The following is an 18,398-nucleotide window of genomic DNA, read 5'->3' on the forward strand; positions in this document are numbered from 1 at the left end:
CAGAATAAGTTTCTATGGTCTGTACAGAAAGATATGTGCAAGGTTTATGACCATGAAATAATTTGTAGTCATGAAATTGGAATCAAAGTATACTGTGATGACTAGATCAACATTAAGTTCTGTATTAAAGGTAAGGAGATTTCCAAGATGTATCATAAGGTGGAAACACATGAGAGAATACTTTATATAAAATAATCCTGTTTATGTTTTTAAAAATTTATTTAGTGCTTACTCTGTGGCAGACATCACTCTGAACTTTTTGTATATTTTACCTTTCTTAATCCTCATAAAACAGATTAATGAATCTCAGAGGGAAGGGGAGGCACGGGAGAGTTTAACCAAAGAATTATATGCATATATGCATAACCCATGGTCATAGACAATAGTTTGGTGAAGGCTGGGGGGAGAAGTGTGAGGGAGGAGGGCATCAAAGGGGGGAAAAGGAATATTTGTAATACTTTTAACAAAAAAGATTTTTAAAAATTCTACGAGTAGATAGTATTGCTACCCTCATTTTACAGATTAAAAAATAGACACAGAGAGTGCAATTTGCATAAAGTCACACAAATGAGAAGGGATTCAAACCAAAGTGAGTTGGTTTCTGTTAGGTCTGATCAAATAATTGAATCCATGTTCCCCTCCCTGGGAAACTGACCTTTAGATCGTTTGGCAACTGACATTCCCTTTAGCTTAGACCACCTTCTATTTGCTGAGACCAGGAACTTTCCCCTCCTGACTTGCCCCAGATCTGGACCTGTCCAGAGAATTCCCTCTGAAAAAGTCTTCCTAGATTCTTTTAAAATCTCTGACTCCCCATCCTTGGGTGCTGGCGCCACTTTGGGGCTCAACCCATCTGGTTTCTAGGTGACCTAATCCTATCTAATAATAGACAAACATGGTAATTAACCATACCTCTGCTATGCTTCCCATTGGCTAATCAGGGCGATATTCAAATTAATTGCCAACCAAGATGGCGGCCGGCAGCCAGGCAGCTGAAGCGAACATGAGGCTTGGTTGCCCAGCGATGGAGGAAGCCAAGATTTCCCGCCTGTCGCGGGCCCAGCTCTGAGCTGCACTCTAAGCAACTATGTTGCAATTATAGAATCTAAACACCCCAGGTACCTGCTTTCAGCCAGCCAGCCTCAGAGCTGGAGCCACAACAAAGTTTCAATTACAGAAGATAAATCAATCCCAGAATAAAAAAGAAAAAAAGAAAAAAGGAGAGACTGAGAGCTTCAGTTTTAGGCTTGGCCTGCCTAAAAACAGCCCTCAGCCCCTCATCCAGACTGGCCAGGCACCCCAGTGGGGACCCCCACCCTGAAGGGGATGTGGGCAGCCTGAAAACAGCCATCAGCCCCTCATCCAGGCTGGCCAGGCACCCAAGCAGGACCCCCCACCCTGATCTGGGATACCCTTCAAGGCAAACCAGCCGGCCCTCACCTGTGCACCTGGCCTCTATCCTATACAGTACAAGGGTAATATGCAAACTGACCCTAACAGCAGAAAGATTGGGAATGACTGGTCACTATGACACACACTGACCACCAGGGGGCAGATGCTCAATGCAGGAGCTGCCCTCTGGTGGTCAGTGAGCTCCCACATGGAGGAGCTCTGCTCAGCCACAAGCCAGGCTGATGGCTGCCAGTACAGCAGTGGTGGTGGGAGCCTCTCCTGCCTCCTCAGCAGCACTAAGATTGTCTGACTGCAGCTTAAGTCTGCTCTCCGCTGGCAAGTGGACATCCCCCGAGGGCTGCCGTGCTGCCAGAGGGATGTCTGATTGCCATCTTAGGCCAAATCCTCCGAGAAGCAGGCCTCAGCCAGCAGATGGTCATCCCCCGAGGGGTCCCAGACTGTGAGAGGACACAGGCCGGGCTGAGGGACCAACCCCCCACCCCAAGTGCACAAATTTTTGTGCACCGGGCCTCTTGTACTCTATAATAAAAGGCTAATATGCAAATAGACAGGAATGTCTGGTCACTATGATGCACACTGACCACAGGGGGCAGATGCTCAATGCATGAGCTGCCCCCTGGTGGTCAGTGCACTCTGTGGGAGTGCTGCTCAGCCAGAAGCCAGACTCATGGCTGGTGAGTGCAGTGGTGGTGGTGGGAGCCTCTCCTGCCTCTGCAGCAGCGTTAAGGATATCTGACTGCCAGATGTCAGTCAGACATCCCCCGAGGGCTCCCAGATTGTGAGAGGGTGCAGACTGGGCTGAGGGACACACACACCCTCCACCCTGCCCCCAGTGCACGGATTTCTTGCACCAGTCCGCTAGTAAATTTATAATTCTTTACCACTTTCCTCCCTAACAGTTTCCTCCCTCCTTTTTCAGTCTTATTTTCTCAATGTCCCTATATCCCTCCCTTCCAACTCCCTTCTCTCTTACCACCTCCTTATTCTCTCAGTAAATTTCCAAATGTCTATTAAGTGTCATGGGGAGAAGAGCGGGGTGCAGAAAGTATGTTTTGCTTCTTTTCTCCACATTTGGCTTTATTGTGTGGAAGATCATGTGTTACTTTTGTAAATGAAAATTTTATTTATTATTATTATTTTTAAAGTCTTTATTTTTGAAAGTATTACAGATGTCCCCTTTGTTTGTTTTCCCATTGACCCCCTCACCCCGCACTGCCCCTCCCAGGCCTTCACCAGGTGTCCTTGGCCAATGCATATATGCATATAACTCCCTCAGTTAATCACTCCTCCCCACACCCCCACCTTCCCTCTGAAAATGCTTCTATATCTCTGGATCTATTTTGTTCATCAGTTTATTTTGTTCATTAGATTCCACATATGAGTGAGATCATGTGATACTTGTTTTTCTCTGACTGGCTAATTTCACTTTTATTGTGTGAAGATCAGGTGTTACATTTGTAAATGAAAATTTTAAAAGAAAAAAGAAATCAATGAATTCTTCAGTTCAGTTCAGACATTTATTGTGCTTGGTTGCCAGTCCGAAGGACCTGAAAAACTAAACATTCTAAACAAATCTGGTCGGTTTAACTCTTAAAAAGAGTTAAGACTCAAAGATGGAGAGAGACAAAGAGCCAGAGAGCAAAAGGAAAAGGCCCCATAAAGAAAAACTTGTGTGCTCTGAACCATTCACTGCTCCCACCCCTGAAAGTGACAGGAATGTAAGGTATGGAGGTCAAGAGTAGAGTCAAAGAAGTGCTTTCAACCCCACCCCTGACAGCCAACTCCAGGTAATGACCCTCGGTTCCAGTGTAGTCGCCCCAGCGCCCAGCTGCTCTGAGCCGCAGAGCCAATGTTGCTGCATTCAGTCCAGAGAGCAAGAGGAGGGCGGGCAGTGAGCTCCCTGCAGCTCCCCCTCCAGGAGCCACCGGACGTGCGCGCGCAGGGGACACTAGGGAACCCTTTTGTGTACGTAGGACCCAGGAAACGAAACCAGCGCCTCCATTCAGCGCCAAGGTCGCTAAGAGGCCCCTCCCTGGTGACTTCCGGGGAGGTTGTGTAACCGGACACGCAGGAGCCACTCAGGGGCCAAAGGCAGCAGAGCCACTGCCTGTTGCCGGGGTTCTCTTTTCTGGTCAGCGCAGGGCGGTCACGGAGCAGCGGCAGCCACAGGTGAGCTGGGGGGGAGGGGGAGGGCTTCTCTGCCTCCTGGCGCGGGACTTCAGGGGCGGCTTGTGACACAGGGGCGCGAGGGCAGCGGGTTGCGCTGGCACTGAGATTGGCGGGTACCTGGTGGGACAGAGGTCCTGGGGGCCAAGGGAAGCCGCCCGGAAGTGGAGCCAGGGCTCAGGAAGGGCACTGCTGGCCACCGGGTGCTCCAGGCCAGGAACTTGCCCTGACAAGGATCCCCGTCTGAAACCGCCAGCCAAGCTCCGCTTCTAGTGGGTGTCTTAACAGCCCCGAAAGCACCTTGAATCAAGGCACGAACCTGGGCCCAAGGGGATCTGCCAGCCCATTGGGGAAGTTGGAAGGGACGAGTAATAGAGCCTGCTAGCTGTCGTTTAACAGTAAACACTAAATAGGAGTGTGGGTGGAACTATGCCAGACACCCTGGAAAATCAGCATTGGAAAGGGAGAGGCGGTTTGTAGAGGCCAAGACCATTATCTCAGGAGTCCCCCTGCCTGACTGAATCCTGCCTGTACTACTTAATATGGGGACTTCCAGCCAGTTTCTTCAAAGACCGTCCTTCCTTACCTCATTCTGGAAGTTGTACAACTATTAAGATTTACAAGAGTTAGAGTATGACGTGAATTAGTGAACTTTGTTAGGGCAGGATCTGGCACTGCAGAAAGTACTCAGTGAAAATCAGTTCTTATTGTTTGAATATTTGACTAAGTTCAGCTTCTCCATGCTTACTATCTGGTTCCCTGGGGTTTTATTTATACATTTACTTATTCCTGGAATTCTGGCATGGTAACTTCCCAGTTCCAGGAACAGGCAGGAAACTATTGTTTCTCCAAGTTTAGAAAGATCCGGAACATGATTAGTACTGTGCAAAGTGTCACTTACTTAGTGTCAAGTGTCAGACGATTTGGGATCACTTTTTCTCCCTTGAATTTTTGTAACAGCATAAGTTCCTCTTAATACTAACCTGACGATTGGAGGAGTTTGAAGGCTGAACTAACACAAGGCTGCTTGTAAAATGAGTGGACTTTTGCACTTAGGTAGAAAAGTGGCATTTGAAATAGCTAGGTCATAGGAGATTAAGCAGCCTTCAAATCTGTAAGGCAGCTGTTCTTTCTGACTGAAAGGAATGAACTAATGCAGTACACACCCTGTTGAATCAACAAGCACAAATTAAGTGCTTTGCCTTGGACTGGCTATGCTCTGGCCTTTCAGAGTGTAAAGTGCAGCTGGAGACAGTGAATGTGTGAGAACTCCATCCTCAAGTCTAATGACCTCTCCCTCCTAGTCCGTAACTCACAGAAATTTCCTTTTCTTGAATGAGACAAGCTCCCTCGGCCTCAGGACTTCTACCTATTCAGTTACCTCTGTCTGTAATGCCACAGCCTACCCACTCTTCACACACACTTCCTTCAGCTCTGGGATCTCTCTTCCTTGACACACACATCCCCACTACCTAACCCAGTGCCCCCATAACTCTATTATAGCAACATTGTACTTATTCATAGCACTTAGAGTGTTCATAATAAAGTATTGTCTGTCATTTTGTTCTAGTAATTGTTACACTGTTTTACATGCTGTATGCCTCTCATCATTTAAAAGGCACAAGTTTTATACTGTTAATATTTTACACAATATTTATAAATGTACATGTGCATTATATGTGTATATGTACACACACTGTATAGCAATTTCTTAAGTAGTACTAAATTGAAAAAGTCAAAGTACAGCTGTTAATTAGTACTAACAACTGTGCTTTTCATTTTTAAAATTTTGAATGTAGTAAGTGCTTATGAAATTTCTAGCCTGGCTAGAACTAAAAACAAAATGGCCATGAGTAAATATGAAATTATTAAGAGAGATACCATACAGATAGTCTTTTAACAAGTTTTACTGAAACTGGACAATTTGGGAGATTTTTTTATTTTTATTTATTTATTTATTTAATTTTTTTCCCCCCATCCTTCCCCTGCCCAGGAGATTTTTTTTTTTTTCCAATGAATCAAGGACATGAGCGTAAAGTACATGAACCATAAATCATTTTAATTCAGCTAGTGAGTGAGCATTAAGTAACCATTCATTTTTGGGGTGTAGTTTCCTCATTTATAAGGAGGAAAGGAAACAAATTTGTGAGGGACCTCTGGGAATTGTCAGCAAAGGCTTTGCAGAAGGAATAAAGCATCCATGCCAGGGTGACTGACATAAAGTTGTTTTTGTTTCTTTTGTCTTTTTGGTTTACTTGTTAGTTTTGTAGAACACTCGACCACCACTTTCTCAATTGGTCCCAGTTGATGCAATATCTACTTTTGTCTTCAAAATTTACTGTAAAATGTTATCTCAAAGTGGTTCTGAGCATGTTTGTTTTGTTTCCTTGAACATGAAATGCAGGAGTAGACTTTTATAGGAAGACTCCCCATTACCAGATACTTTGCTTTTGTAAATCAGCCTTAGCCACCTCACTTCCATCCCATACCTTGTACATGTATTTGGTGGACTGGTGAACTCAACATCTGTATAAATTCATCTGGTTTTAGTATACTTATCTTTTACCAAAACTACAGTTCAACAGATGAAGTATTTTTGTCCTCAGTGTTAACTAAAGCTTTTTAAATGCACAAAATTTACCTATGAACACAAGCTGAGCAACATAGAAAGTATTTTTTATTTTATTTTTTACAATTTCCTTCTTTTTTAAAATTTATTTTCTCTTTATTGATTAAGATATTACAAATGTGTCCTTATCCCCCCCAATGTCATCTCATCCCCCCAATCCTGCCCTCACCCTCACCCCCTGTTGTTCACATCCATCGCTTATGCTTATATGCATGTATACAAGTCCTTTGGTTGATCTCTCCCCAAAGTATTTTATTTGTAACCTACCTCAGCAAGTGTTCCTGTGCCCAGTTTCTCCCCTCCTCCAAGCTTAATAACTCATTTTCACTTATTCGCAGGAATTTAGGAACATTTATGTGATGGACTGTAGAGCAATAACTTGCTAAAATAATTTAGAACATATATCCCCCATCTTGGGAATCTGAGAAAAAATTTTAACTAGTTTGTCTAGGGCCGGCAATTAAGAAGCAAATTTGGATAAATAGTTCAAATCTAATTTTGCCTAATTTGTAGGCATAGTAATTTTAGGATTTTCCAAAATGAGGGATGCTTCCCCCTTGGGTTCCAGATTTTACAGTCATACTTTTTTAAAAGCAACAAGATAGAAATTTTAGAACCCCAAGACATAGTCAAAAGGGTTTCACTGTATTATGAACTGTGGAACAATTTACTGGATATCAGCTGAACTATTTCTCCTCCTGGTCATAGAAGTTTATAATTTGAAGTTTTTATTTGTCCTGAGGTAATTAATATTTCAATGGTACAGTATATAATATGACTTCATTAGAGACTATATAGGATAAATATGACTTTCTCTGTCTTAGAAGATTTTTTTGGAATTTGTTTCTTATAGAAGTAGTGGAGGCATTATTTAATTAAGGTATCATGTTAATTAAATAACTAATTCACCCAAGACTCAGCTCCGTCATTTCCAAAGCTGAGTGATGTTATGTGTTGTGATAGAATCATTAAGTTTGAGAAAATCAAAAGATCCTTAACACAGCAAATAGTGTACAAGGATGAACTTGGTGGATATCTTTAATCCACAAGTGCTTTATTCCACCTGGCATACACACAGGTACAACTGTCACTTAAAATTTTGCACCACAGCTTATGACATAACCATTTTTATGCTTGAGGCATTATGTAATAGTGAAAATTCTAAACGCTATGGGAAAATGAGGGCCCAGATTGTGTTCCACAGTATTTTTCCCAACAGATACTCATCCTTACAAACTTGTAGTTTAAGACTCAAAATAATGTAATCAAATAGGAAGGAAAAAAGCAAATAAGAACAAGTGTGCTCTGTTTTGGGGTCAGTTTAGTTTCTCTTCTTTGGATTTCTGTACAGGGAGGGAATGATCTCTGACCCTATGAAAGAAAGATATTCAAGTTGGCACTCATTTGGCAAGGACTTGTTAGGTCATAGCACTCCATTGCTCAGGAGCTTTTACCTTTTCCTCATGCGATTCACAGCATTTGTTAATGATTTCCTCTTTCTGGCATACTTGTTCTTTCTGACTGGTCCTGGACTCCCCAGGCTCAAACAGCTGAATGTAAAAACATATATTCTTAAATTAAAAATATTTTATTTTTTAAGTAAAATTCTTTATTTTAATAATTTTGAAGTCCTCTCTCCCCCCACAGACACACACAGGGGGGACTTGTCTGTGTTCCTCCTCCAGGTATTATTCAGGATTTCTCCTTGAAATTAGTATACATTTTTGACATTGTAGGCAAGTAGAGAATGATGGAAACAATGGTCCCTTAAAATTGTTGTAAAATTGGTTAAAGGTATAGGATATTTTTTGACTAATCATATTAAAGAGGGCTGTCCTATGAACAATCGAGGATAAATAAAAACTTTAGAGATGTCCTTTCCAGCATGTTGATAAAAGGATATACTTTAATTCTACTCCACAACCTTAATCTTTTAATTTTATATATCTATGAAGGTACTCTTAGCATATTTTAAGTTAATGGGTATTACTTTTAATGTATAATATTTGATCATGGAAATGTGAGATTAACAAAAGTAACCATGGCATGTGTTACATATGACTTACTGTTCCTAACCTAAAACATGAATGTGGCCTATAAAAACTTTTAGCCAACTTTGGTTGCATATATGTTTATTTAATTATTGATCATCTTATAGATTAACTGAAGAAAAACATAAATTTTAGTCTTTTAGCCTGATGAGGTCCACAACAGTTGGTTTCTGACTAACTAATGAAAGCTTAGGTTACTATTATTCTACGAAAATCCAGGAAGTCGAATTAGTAACTCAAACAAATGTTTTGCTTTATTCAAGAGCCAAGTAAACCCATTCCTAATTATTCAACCATTGCTGAATTTCTTGAGCACACATAATTAAGAGGTGATTATAATTGGAATGTTCATAAGAGTTTTACTAGTTTATAGAATTTTATGCTTAAAATTAAAATGAACCCTGGCTGGTATAGCTAAGTGGTTAGAGCATCTGCTTGTGCACCAAAGGGTCACAGGTTCGATTCCTGGTCAAGGGCATATACCTGGGTTGCAGGTTTGATCTCTGGCCCCTATTGGGGAGGCATCCAAACAGTGTGTCTCTCTCACATTGATGCTTTTCTCTCTCTCTCTCTCTCTCTCTCTCTCTCTCTCTCTCTCTCTCTCTCTCTTTTTTCCCCCTCCCTCCCTCCCTTCCTCTCTTTCTGAAAAATTTAATGGAAAAAATATCCTTGGAAGAGGATTAATAAAAAAAAAATTAAAATGAGAGGAGGGACATGAGTTCTTCCTAGGAACACCAGATTTTAGTAAAGAATATAGAGGAAAGTGTTGATTTTTAAAAATTTACCATTTAAGACACCACAGGAAGAGGCATTAATAAAGTGGTTGCAAGACGAGAGGACTTGGGAAGGTCGGGTCTGGTTTATGTTAGTGTGTGAGTCCAAGATAAGAGTCAGGTAACAGAGTTTTGCTTCATGTGTTAATTGTAATTAACAGGCACATAGGGGGTTGGGATATAAAGTATAGAGATAAGAAATGTAGTGACAGGATAGGAGTGGGAAAATATAGGATGGGATCAAGGCACTGGAAGGCAGAAGTACTGAGTACAATGTTTATTATTATTATTACTACAGCCCCGGTGCACAAAATTCAAAATTCATGCAGGGGGAGGGGGGAGCGGTGGGAGGTTCCCTCAGCCCAGCCTGCACCCTCTCCAATTGGGGAACCCTTGGGGGATGTCCAACTGCCGGTCATCCCTCTCGCAATCTGGGACCACTGGCTCCTAAACACTCACCTGCCTGCCTGCCTGATCGCCCCTGACTGCCTCTGCCTCTGCCTGCCTGCCTGATCACCCCTAACTGCTCCCCTGCCAGCCTGGTCGTCCCCAACTGCCCTCCCCTGCTGGCCTGTCTCGCCCTCAACCGCCATCCCCTGCCAGCCTGGTTACCCGCAACTTCCCTCCCCTGGAGGCCTGATCATCCCCAACTGTCCTCCCTGACAGCCTGATTGCCCCTAACCCCCTGCCAGCCTGATCTCGCCCCCAACTGCCCTCTCCTGCTGGCCTGATAGCCCCTAACTGTCTCTGCCTCGGCCTCCACTACCATGGCTTTGTCCAGAAGATGGCTGGTTGACCCAGTCTAATTAGCATATTACCCTTTTATTTATAAAGATAGATTATATAGGATAGGATTGCTTAAATGGAGGGGGAAAGCCTTTTTCATCAGGAGGAGATGCTCTTGGCAGACAAAAATACATAATCCCTATATCTGGACTGATAGCCATATGCACTATACTGCCAAACCGGTTATTAAAAAATTGAACCGCTTTCTTACACCTTACACCAAACAGCTATTGCCCTTAGAACCCCTCCTCAGCTCCCACCTTAGGTTCTGCCTTTGCAGTTCACCCAGATTAGATTCTGATTGGTCAGTTTCTATGCCAGTCAGTGTCAAAAGCTCTGCCTCGTAGGCAGCCATTGGCTCCTCGCAGTTCCCCCAGATTTGGTTCTGATTGGCCGGTTTCTATGCCAGTCAGCGTCTCCAGGCCTGATCTGCAGCCTCTGTGGCAGCTGCGGATCAGGCTTTGCCTCTCTCTCTCCTGGCCTCGCCAGCATCCATGGCAGCTGCTGATCAGGCCCTGCCTCTCTCCCTGGGCCTCATCCACAGCTGCTGCGCCCACCTCGCCCTGCCCACCCCCCACTGCTCTGCCTGCCGGCTGCCAGCCTTGCTGTGATAGGATCCTGTGGGCCACAGGGGAGGGACGGAGAGGTGGTCATTTAGGTCGTGACGGCCCCTGGCCTTTTATAATGTAGACTAGAGGCCCCCGGTGCACAAAAATTTGTGCACTCAGGGGGGTCTCTCAGCCCAGCCTACACACCAAGGGAGCCCTTGGGTAGGGTCCTGTCTGATTGCAGCATGGCTCCGGCTTCCCAGAGCTACAGGCGGGGGGAGGGACCAAGAGGCCAGTCCAACAGCAGCATGGCTCTGGTTCCCCAGAGCCTATGGAAGGGGGGAGGGACCAAGGGGCCAGTCTGAGGCAGCATGGCTCTGGTTCCACAAAGCCTGGGGGCACGGGGTAGGGACCAAGATTCCCAGATCGCAGCATGGCTCTGGTTCCCTGGAGCCTGTCGGGGAGGAGAGAGACCCAAAGGCCAATCTGATGGCAACATGGCTCCATCCCCACAGCTCCCTCCCACCACTGTGCCGCAGGTGGCCGGGACCCAGACTGACGCCCACCACGCCGGCCAGGACCCAGAACAACTCCCGAGCGCTGACCGAAACCCAGACTCAATCCCGTCGCAGCAGCCAGGACCCTAGTCGCTGTTCAGTCATCCGTCTGGTTGTTTAGGTCATGACGGCCCCTGGCTTTTTATATATTAGGATTATTATTATTATTATTATTATTTATTCTTCAATAGAAATAAACAAATACAAAATTTCAGTTAGATTGCCATGGAACTATAACTATGACAACCCCTGAGGGTGGGTTATCTGGCTAAAAACAGGTATTAAAGCATAGAACAAAGGTTCATGCCTTTTCAGATTTACCATCCACACTGGGCAGAACACATCCACAGGACCTGGAATTTCCAGAGGCATTTGCAGTAGTGGACCTGATAGCTAATGTTTCTCTCTCTCATGCTGGATCATGCTTGGAGCCCAGCCCTGAGCTATCCACCACCTGGCTGACCCACAACTTTCGAAGTTCTACTCAGAAACATAGCAATAGGGAATGGATCAAGACCAAAGGGTTGAAATGACCAGATTCTGGTAAACTAGATGAAAAGAGGATTATCTTATGTGCATATGTTCTTTCAGAGTATCTTGTTTTAAAAGTCATATTTGACCTATAAAATTACAGCCGATGTATTAATATCTGGTCTTCTTTTTCAGAACTTTGATAATCATGGACAAACAAAGTAAGTAAATTATGTATTTACTTTTCTCCTATAATGCTAAATCTGCTGTTAGTATATTATCAGAAGTTTTATTGAGTTTCTGAAATAATATAATTTGTTTTGTGTTGTTTATTCTTCAGAATCCCAAAGTCTAGTTCAGTGTTTTGATATACAGTATCCACAGATATTCACTACCAATAATTTTTTATTTAAAAATACAAACGCCTTAAACTTAAGAAATTTTAGGCCTACTGGAAAATATGTTGTATAATTTATACTATATTTCATCCAGACCAGTTTTCCCTTGTATGTGTATTTCATTTACATAAAGATAATTCAAGTCATATTAATTAACATAATACATTTAATATGTCAGTTCATTGTAATAAAATCCTCACATAAATCCCTAATATGTGTTTCATAACATACACATGTGAATAGTTTTAAATAAATACCAATCATTATATTCTGGCCTTTTTTTCTTTCAAGAAAAATTTAAATAAGTTAGGTATTGACCAAGCATGTAATAAGACATTGTCTGATTAAAAACCTAAAGCAGCCCTGACCAGTTTGGCTCAGTGGATAGAGTGTCGGCCTGCAGACTGAAGGGTTCCAGGTTTGATTCTGGTCAAGGGCATGTACTTTGGTTGTGGGCACATCCCCGGTAGGGAGCATGCAGGAGGCAGCTGATGGATGTTTCTCTCTCATCGATGTTTCTGACACTCTATCCCTCTCCCTTCCTCTCTGTAAAAAATCAACAAAATATATTTAAAAACCTAAAGCAATATGTGTGTGTGTGTGTGGGGGGGGGGATATTTTTTAAAAAGTCCTGTGTTCTAAAAGGATTTATATTCTCTCTTTAACTTTATGTAGGTAGCCAAAGATGTTTATCTCTCACCACAGTGTCAGCCTTGTTACATGTATATATTTATTAGGACCAGAACTTTGGCTCTTCTTCAGGAAGTTTCATGTTTTTCTCTTAGTGTTTGCTATGTTAACTTAATCTTAGTTACAAAACTCAAAGCTTTTTAAATGTAAGTTATATAAAGCTTTGAGTTTTGTAAATAAGATTAAATACATGTGTACATTTCACTTGTTTAATGTAAATTTTAGGATGCTTCAAATCACTTTTGAAAGATTCTTTCAGCCACAGTCATAATCACCTTTTAACTCTTCAGTTTCACATATATAAATTGTATGTACACGTGTGCATCGATAGAAGTGAAATGTACATATGTACATAAATATACATATATAAATTAAAATGAAATACCTTTACAACAATGTGATACTCCTATGACTTTATGTTATTTTAGGCTGCATTTCACAAATTCATTTTTAATTCATATGCTCTTTGCTCTACTTGACCACTTGCCCATTCATGTATTTATCTTTGTATAAATTTCCACTAATCCTGTTACCAGGATCATTGTTCTGGTACAAAAATCCCAGAGATAATGAGGTCCTAATTTCTTGATTCTGTGATGTCATGGATATATGTTTATCTTCACTATTGTGGTGAACAATGGTATTTGCTCAGAAGTGCCAAAGTGTGACATATCATTTACGGGTAGGTCTTAAAGTCAGATTTGCAGTTTGTTTCTTACAGATCCATTGAGTCTGATCCTGTTGTCTCTAACTCACGCTGAGAGTGGGGACTCTGGGCAGAGCCTTGAGAGCTCGAGAACTAAGCAAGGCCACTCATGTGATGCTGAGAAACAGAAAGGAATGTTTGGGAAAAAATGGCTTGCAGTAATTCAGAAATCTGTGACAATTTGGTGTGTCTATCCAGGGGAAAGTCCTGATGGAGGTAGCTCTGTTGCCTGAATTTGCAGTCTCCATGGACTCCAATCTGCTGAACTTATTATGAAGCAATTGAATGGAGGAGAGAGTGGGCCCACAGTCCAGTCTTCCTGCTGAAACCACGAATTGAGTGATCTTTAAAATCTCATGAAAGAGAAGCATACAGGGGAGGTGTCAGGTTGAATATTAGGCCAACATTTTCTTCTGTATTGATGCCATGTCCCCATGATTCAAAAAGAAATTTTGAATTTACAGTTATTAAGTCATATGAAAGAGAGGAGGACATAATAAAAATGGAGAGTCCACTAGACTTTATGTTCCATGAAGACAGAGCCAGTGTAGCTCCAGAGACTAACTCAGGGTTGAGACAGGAGATAATTATTGTTCAGCTGGGTTGGCCACTAAATGAATAATTGGAGAAACCTAAATATAAAGAACTAGGATGTTGAACTATTTGTACATATATTAGGATTAGTTATAGCACATTGTATATCATTTGATTAGCAAATAATAACATTTAACCTGTTAGTTTATTGTACTTAAGTCAGTTTTGATTTTTATAAGTCAAAATCAGTCAAATATTAGAATTCACTTTGATCAACCTTATTAGGGAAGTCCCAGAGTAAGCATGAAAAGGATATTTAAATACAGATATAGCCCGGCTGCCGGCATGGCTCAGTGGTTGAGCATCGACCTATGAACCAGGAGGTCAGAATTCCATTACCGGTTGGGGCCTATGCCCAGATTGTGGGCTCGATCCCCAGTGTGGGGTGTGCAGGAGGCAGTCAATCAGTGATTCTCTTTTATCATTGACTAGAGGCCTGGTGCTGGGGTCCCTTGGCCTGGCCTGTGGGGATCAGACCAAAACTGGCTCTCCGACATCCCCCAAGGGGTCCCAGATTGTGAGAGGGCACAGGCCAGGCCAAGGGAACCCACTAGTGCACAAATCTAGTATGCATATAAGATCTTTGGTTAATCTCTCCCCGCCTTCCCCCTCCCCGCTTCCCTTTGAGATTCATCAGTCTGTTCCATGTTTTCATGCTTTTGGTTTCCACTCCTACATTGAGCATCTGCCTCCTCGTGGTCAGTGTGCATCATAGCTACCGGCTGGTCAGCCGGTTGGCTGGTTGCTTAGGCTTTTATATCTATAGATGCTTCTATCTCTCTCTCTCCCTCTCCTTTCCTCTCTGAAATCAATAAAAATATATTTAAATACATATATATGCATTATTTTAAATATTAAAAAATTCCTAGAGCCATGATTATAGTTATCTTTAAAATCATCTATAATTCTTCCATTACCATTCTCACAAACCCTAGTTTTATTTATCTCTTCACACTCTATATGTGGTTTTCAAATCTTCTCTTTTCTAATACCAACAAAATCAGAGTATGGAAGTGAACACTATCCAGCACAGTTTAAAACTAGAAATTCAAGCCCTGTGAATTAAGCTGTTTCATTTTATCCAGAAGGGAATATGTTTACCCTGGTTGGTGTGTCTCAGTTGGTTGGGCATTGTCCTGCGCACCAAAAGGTTGCCAGTTTGATTTTTGATCAGGGCACATGCCTGGGTTGCAAACTCAATCCTGGTTGTGGGGAGGAACAGACATGTGGGATGTTTCATTCTTGAATCAATGTTTCTCGCCTCCCATTCCTTCTCTCTAAAAATCAGTTAAAATTTTTTTTAAAGGGAATTTGTTTGACACATGATTCTGTGTCAAAATAATTCTGATAACAGGCACAACGTGTATTAAGTGAAGAATTCCCTCTATTTCAATATAGCACAGATCATGCAAATGAAGTTACCTATCCACAGACATTATATTTTTCTTTTTAATGTGTATTTTGTTAAAGCTTAACTCTCCTTGAATTACAGATGCACAAATGAATGCTCCTCACCCAGGAACAAATTTCCCAGCTGGGTATCATCCTCAATATCCTCCGGCAGCATTCCAAGGTAAAAGCATTTGTTCAAAGAATAACGTGAAAATAAATCAGTCATTGATATTCCCCAAAAGGAGTGTGTGCATGTCTGTCCATCTGTCTGTGTATTTATTATAGTACTACTGGCCCCATGCACAAAATTCGTGCCCATTAAAGGGAATTAATTAGAGGAAATATTTTAATATTGCTATTTGCCCTTTCTCTACAGTAGAAGTGTCAGAGATGAAAGAAAATTAGTAAAATGTATACGAAAATCTCCCTCCTGTCTGAGTCTGGGGCACGCTGTGGGACCCAGAGTCAAATCCCCACCCACCCGCATGCGCCTCGAAATCGCACAAGACCCAGACCCTGCTCCACCCCATCAAGCCCCGCAGGGCAGGGGGCCCAGCCTCAGGTCCCCCAACCCCATGCCAGGGCGGGGGCGGGGTGTGGCCTCAGGTCTTCCTGCCTGGCCTCAGGCACGAGGGTGTGAGGGCGTGACGACTATTTGCATATTAGCTCTATTATGTAGGATTGCACTTTGTTGAAGGTGCAGTAATGAAATTGGCAGAGTAGTTCTTGATTTGTTTTGGTTGACTATATATTATCATCAATAGCATTAAAGTATTTTTTTATTGATTCTCCATCTCTTCAGAAAATTGTGATCATGAAATCAATCAGTTAAGAAATTTGATCCTGAGTGTTTTTGAGTCATGTGGAGCTGAGGTTAATTGTGTTCAGAGAGAGTCACAGAAAAGACATGACTGCTTTAAAGGAAGCTGCAGGCTATAGAAATGCAGCTACCTAGGGATATTCTCATCTTCATCTGATAGCAAGTGAAAGCTGTCCTTTTGTATACATGCTGGACCATGCCTTACATGTAGAGGGTCTTAGGAATGGACTATACAGTGGATTAAACTCCAGGGAAATTGTTAAACCAGAAAATTACATGGACAGTACTGGAAGGAATGACATGCCTGTACCTCTATACCAGGGTTTCTCAAAAGCGGCATTGTCATATTTTGGGATGGATAATTTTTTTTCATCAGGGTGCTATTTCGGGCATTTTAGGATATTTAGCAGCATTTCTGGCCTCTGTCCACCAGATGTCAGTGTCACCCTCCCTTCTAGTTGTAACAGCCAAAAACATCTTTAGAACTTGCCAAATATACCTTGAAGAGACAAAACTGTCCCCAGTTCTCTCTCTCTCTCTATATATAGAAGATATGATTTTTTAGAATTCCAGAATTTCCAGTTTTACAGAGTGCTTTGATCCTAGAAATGCTGGCTCCTAAAGCCTTTATGTTGGACCTTCTACTCAATGTTCTCTCTCTTTTCCATGAAGGCATTCCAGAATATTTGTGCAAATGACTCTAGATCATTGCTGATTCTTTCACTTTCTTAGGTATTAAGCATATTTTCATCTGAGTGTTGAATAGTAAAAATAAGGCCAGGGCCAATTCTATTCTGCCCAAAACTCTCAAAATATAAATGTATATGAAACCACAGATATTTCATTGAAAATTTGATGAAAGATAAAAACATGAACTTTAAGCTTCATAGAAACAGGATTCCTAAACTGAAATTTCAGTTTGTAGATACTGGGGTAAACCCAAAGACTTGATGTTTCCATTTTTCGGTATAGTTACAAATTATTTCACTTGTTCATATTGCAGGACCTCCAGGACATACTGGCTACCCTGGCTTGCAAGCTGCCTATCCTGGGATGCTAGGAGGCTATCCTGTCCCCCAGGCTGACTATTCAATCCCACCACCTGGCTGTTCAAGTGCTGGTCCAGTGGGCTTTCCTGTCCAACACCAGCCAGTATATAATCAGCCAGTTGGACCTGTAGGGGTACCATGGATGCCAGCACCACCATCTCCATCAGACTGTCCACCAGGGTTGGAATATTTAAGTCAGGTAATTTCAAATACCTCGAATAGTCATTCAAATAAAACTGTGCTTCCAGTTTACTTATTAACAAATGACTAATTAGCAAATGTCTGAAATGGTAAAACAACATTTTTTTGCAAACAAATTACTCTAATTCTTCTAGGTCAGGTTTACTTTTATTTTTATTTTTTTTTAAATATGTTTTTATTGATTTCAGAGAGGAAGAGAGAGGGAGAGAGAGATAGAAACATGAAAGATGAGAGATATTCATTTTTCAGCTGCATCCTGCATGACCCACCCTGGGGATGGAGCCCACAACCCAAGCATGTGCCCTCACCGGAAATCGAACAGTAACTTCCTGGTTCATCAGTCGACACTCAACCACTGAGCCACACTGGCTGGGCAGATCAGGCTTACTTTTAAAGCAAACTACATATGGCTTAAGAAATTGAATTTTCTATGATCTTAAATATAATCTGATACTAACCAACAGCAAACACTTATTAAGCACCATTTTCCAGGCTTTGTTCCTAAGTATAATACAAGTATTAACTCATTTGATCCTTATAAAAGCTCTATGATATTTAGGTGTTATAATTATCACTATTTATCACTCAACCACTGAGCCACACTGGCCAGGCCATTCAATAGATATTTTTAATTAAAAATATATTAACTTTCAATAAATATATATTGACCGGTGTGGCTTAGTTGGTTGGGCATTGTCCCATGCACTGAGAGGTTGTTGGTTCAATTCCCAGTCAGGGCACATGCCCGGGTTGTGGGCATAATCCCCAGGGAGGAGTGCAGGATGCAGCTAATGGATGTTTCTTTTTCCCCTTCCTCTCTCTCTAAAAATCTATAAACTATTCTTTAAAAAATAAAAGAAATAAAAAATATAAAGTATATATTAATTTCAGGTATACCTAGAAGTAATATAAATTATCATTAAATATTGATAATATTGGTAAGTATTGTTAATTGATTATATGTATTCTTTAAAATATAAAAACTGATGTTAATTTGGTTGGCTTAAAAATGTGATATATAATTTACAGTTTAACTTTTTGTTTTTATTATAATAGATAGATCAGATACTGATTCATCAGCAAGTTGAGCTTCTAGAAGGTATGTATTGATTGTGTTGATTATATTTCTAGAAAGAGAAGACATTTGTGCAAAT

The 18,398-nt window shown here is 41.6% G+C and overlaps 1 protein-coding gene across 3 annotated transcripts in view; it reads left to right on the forward strand.

Moving 5' to 3' along the window:
• Positions 1-3,380: 3,380 nt before the first annotated feature.
• Positions 3,381-18,398, forward strand: part of PLSCR1 (phospholipid scramblase 1) — a 33,464-nt gene continuing 18,446 nt past the window's right edge. Inside the window, exons 1-5 of one of the 3 annotated variants that reach the window (XM_059688206.1) lie at positions 3,382-3,582; positions 11,590-11,615; positions 15,275-15,355; positions 16,998-17,242; positions 18,301-18,343. In XM_059688206.1, coding sequence (XP_059544189.1) covers positions 11,603-11,615; positions 15,275-15,355; positions 16,998-17,242; positions 18,301-18,343 — 382 coding nt within the window. In that variant the 5' untranslated portion in view covers positions 3,382-3,582; positions 11,590-11,602. Of the gene's footprint in view, positions 3,583-11,589; positions 11,616-15,274; positions 15,356-16,997; positions 17,243-18,300; positions 18,344-18,398 lie in introns of those variants that run through there. The other 2 variants (XM_059688207.1, XM_059688208.1) reach the window with 2 other exon arrangements.

Source organism: Myotis daubentonii, chromosome 3 (assembly GCF_963259705.1).
Source record: "Myotis daubentonii chromosome 3, mMyoDau2.1, whole genome shotgun sequence".
In the NCBI taxonomy this organism is placed as follows: domain Eukaryota; kingdom Metazoa; phylum Chordata; class Mammalia; order Chiroptera; family Vespertilionidae; genus Myotis; species Myotis daubentonii.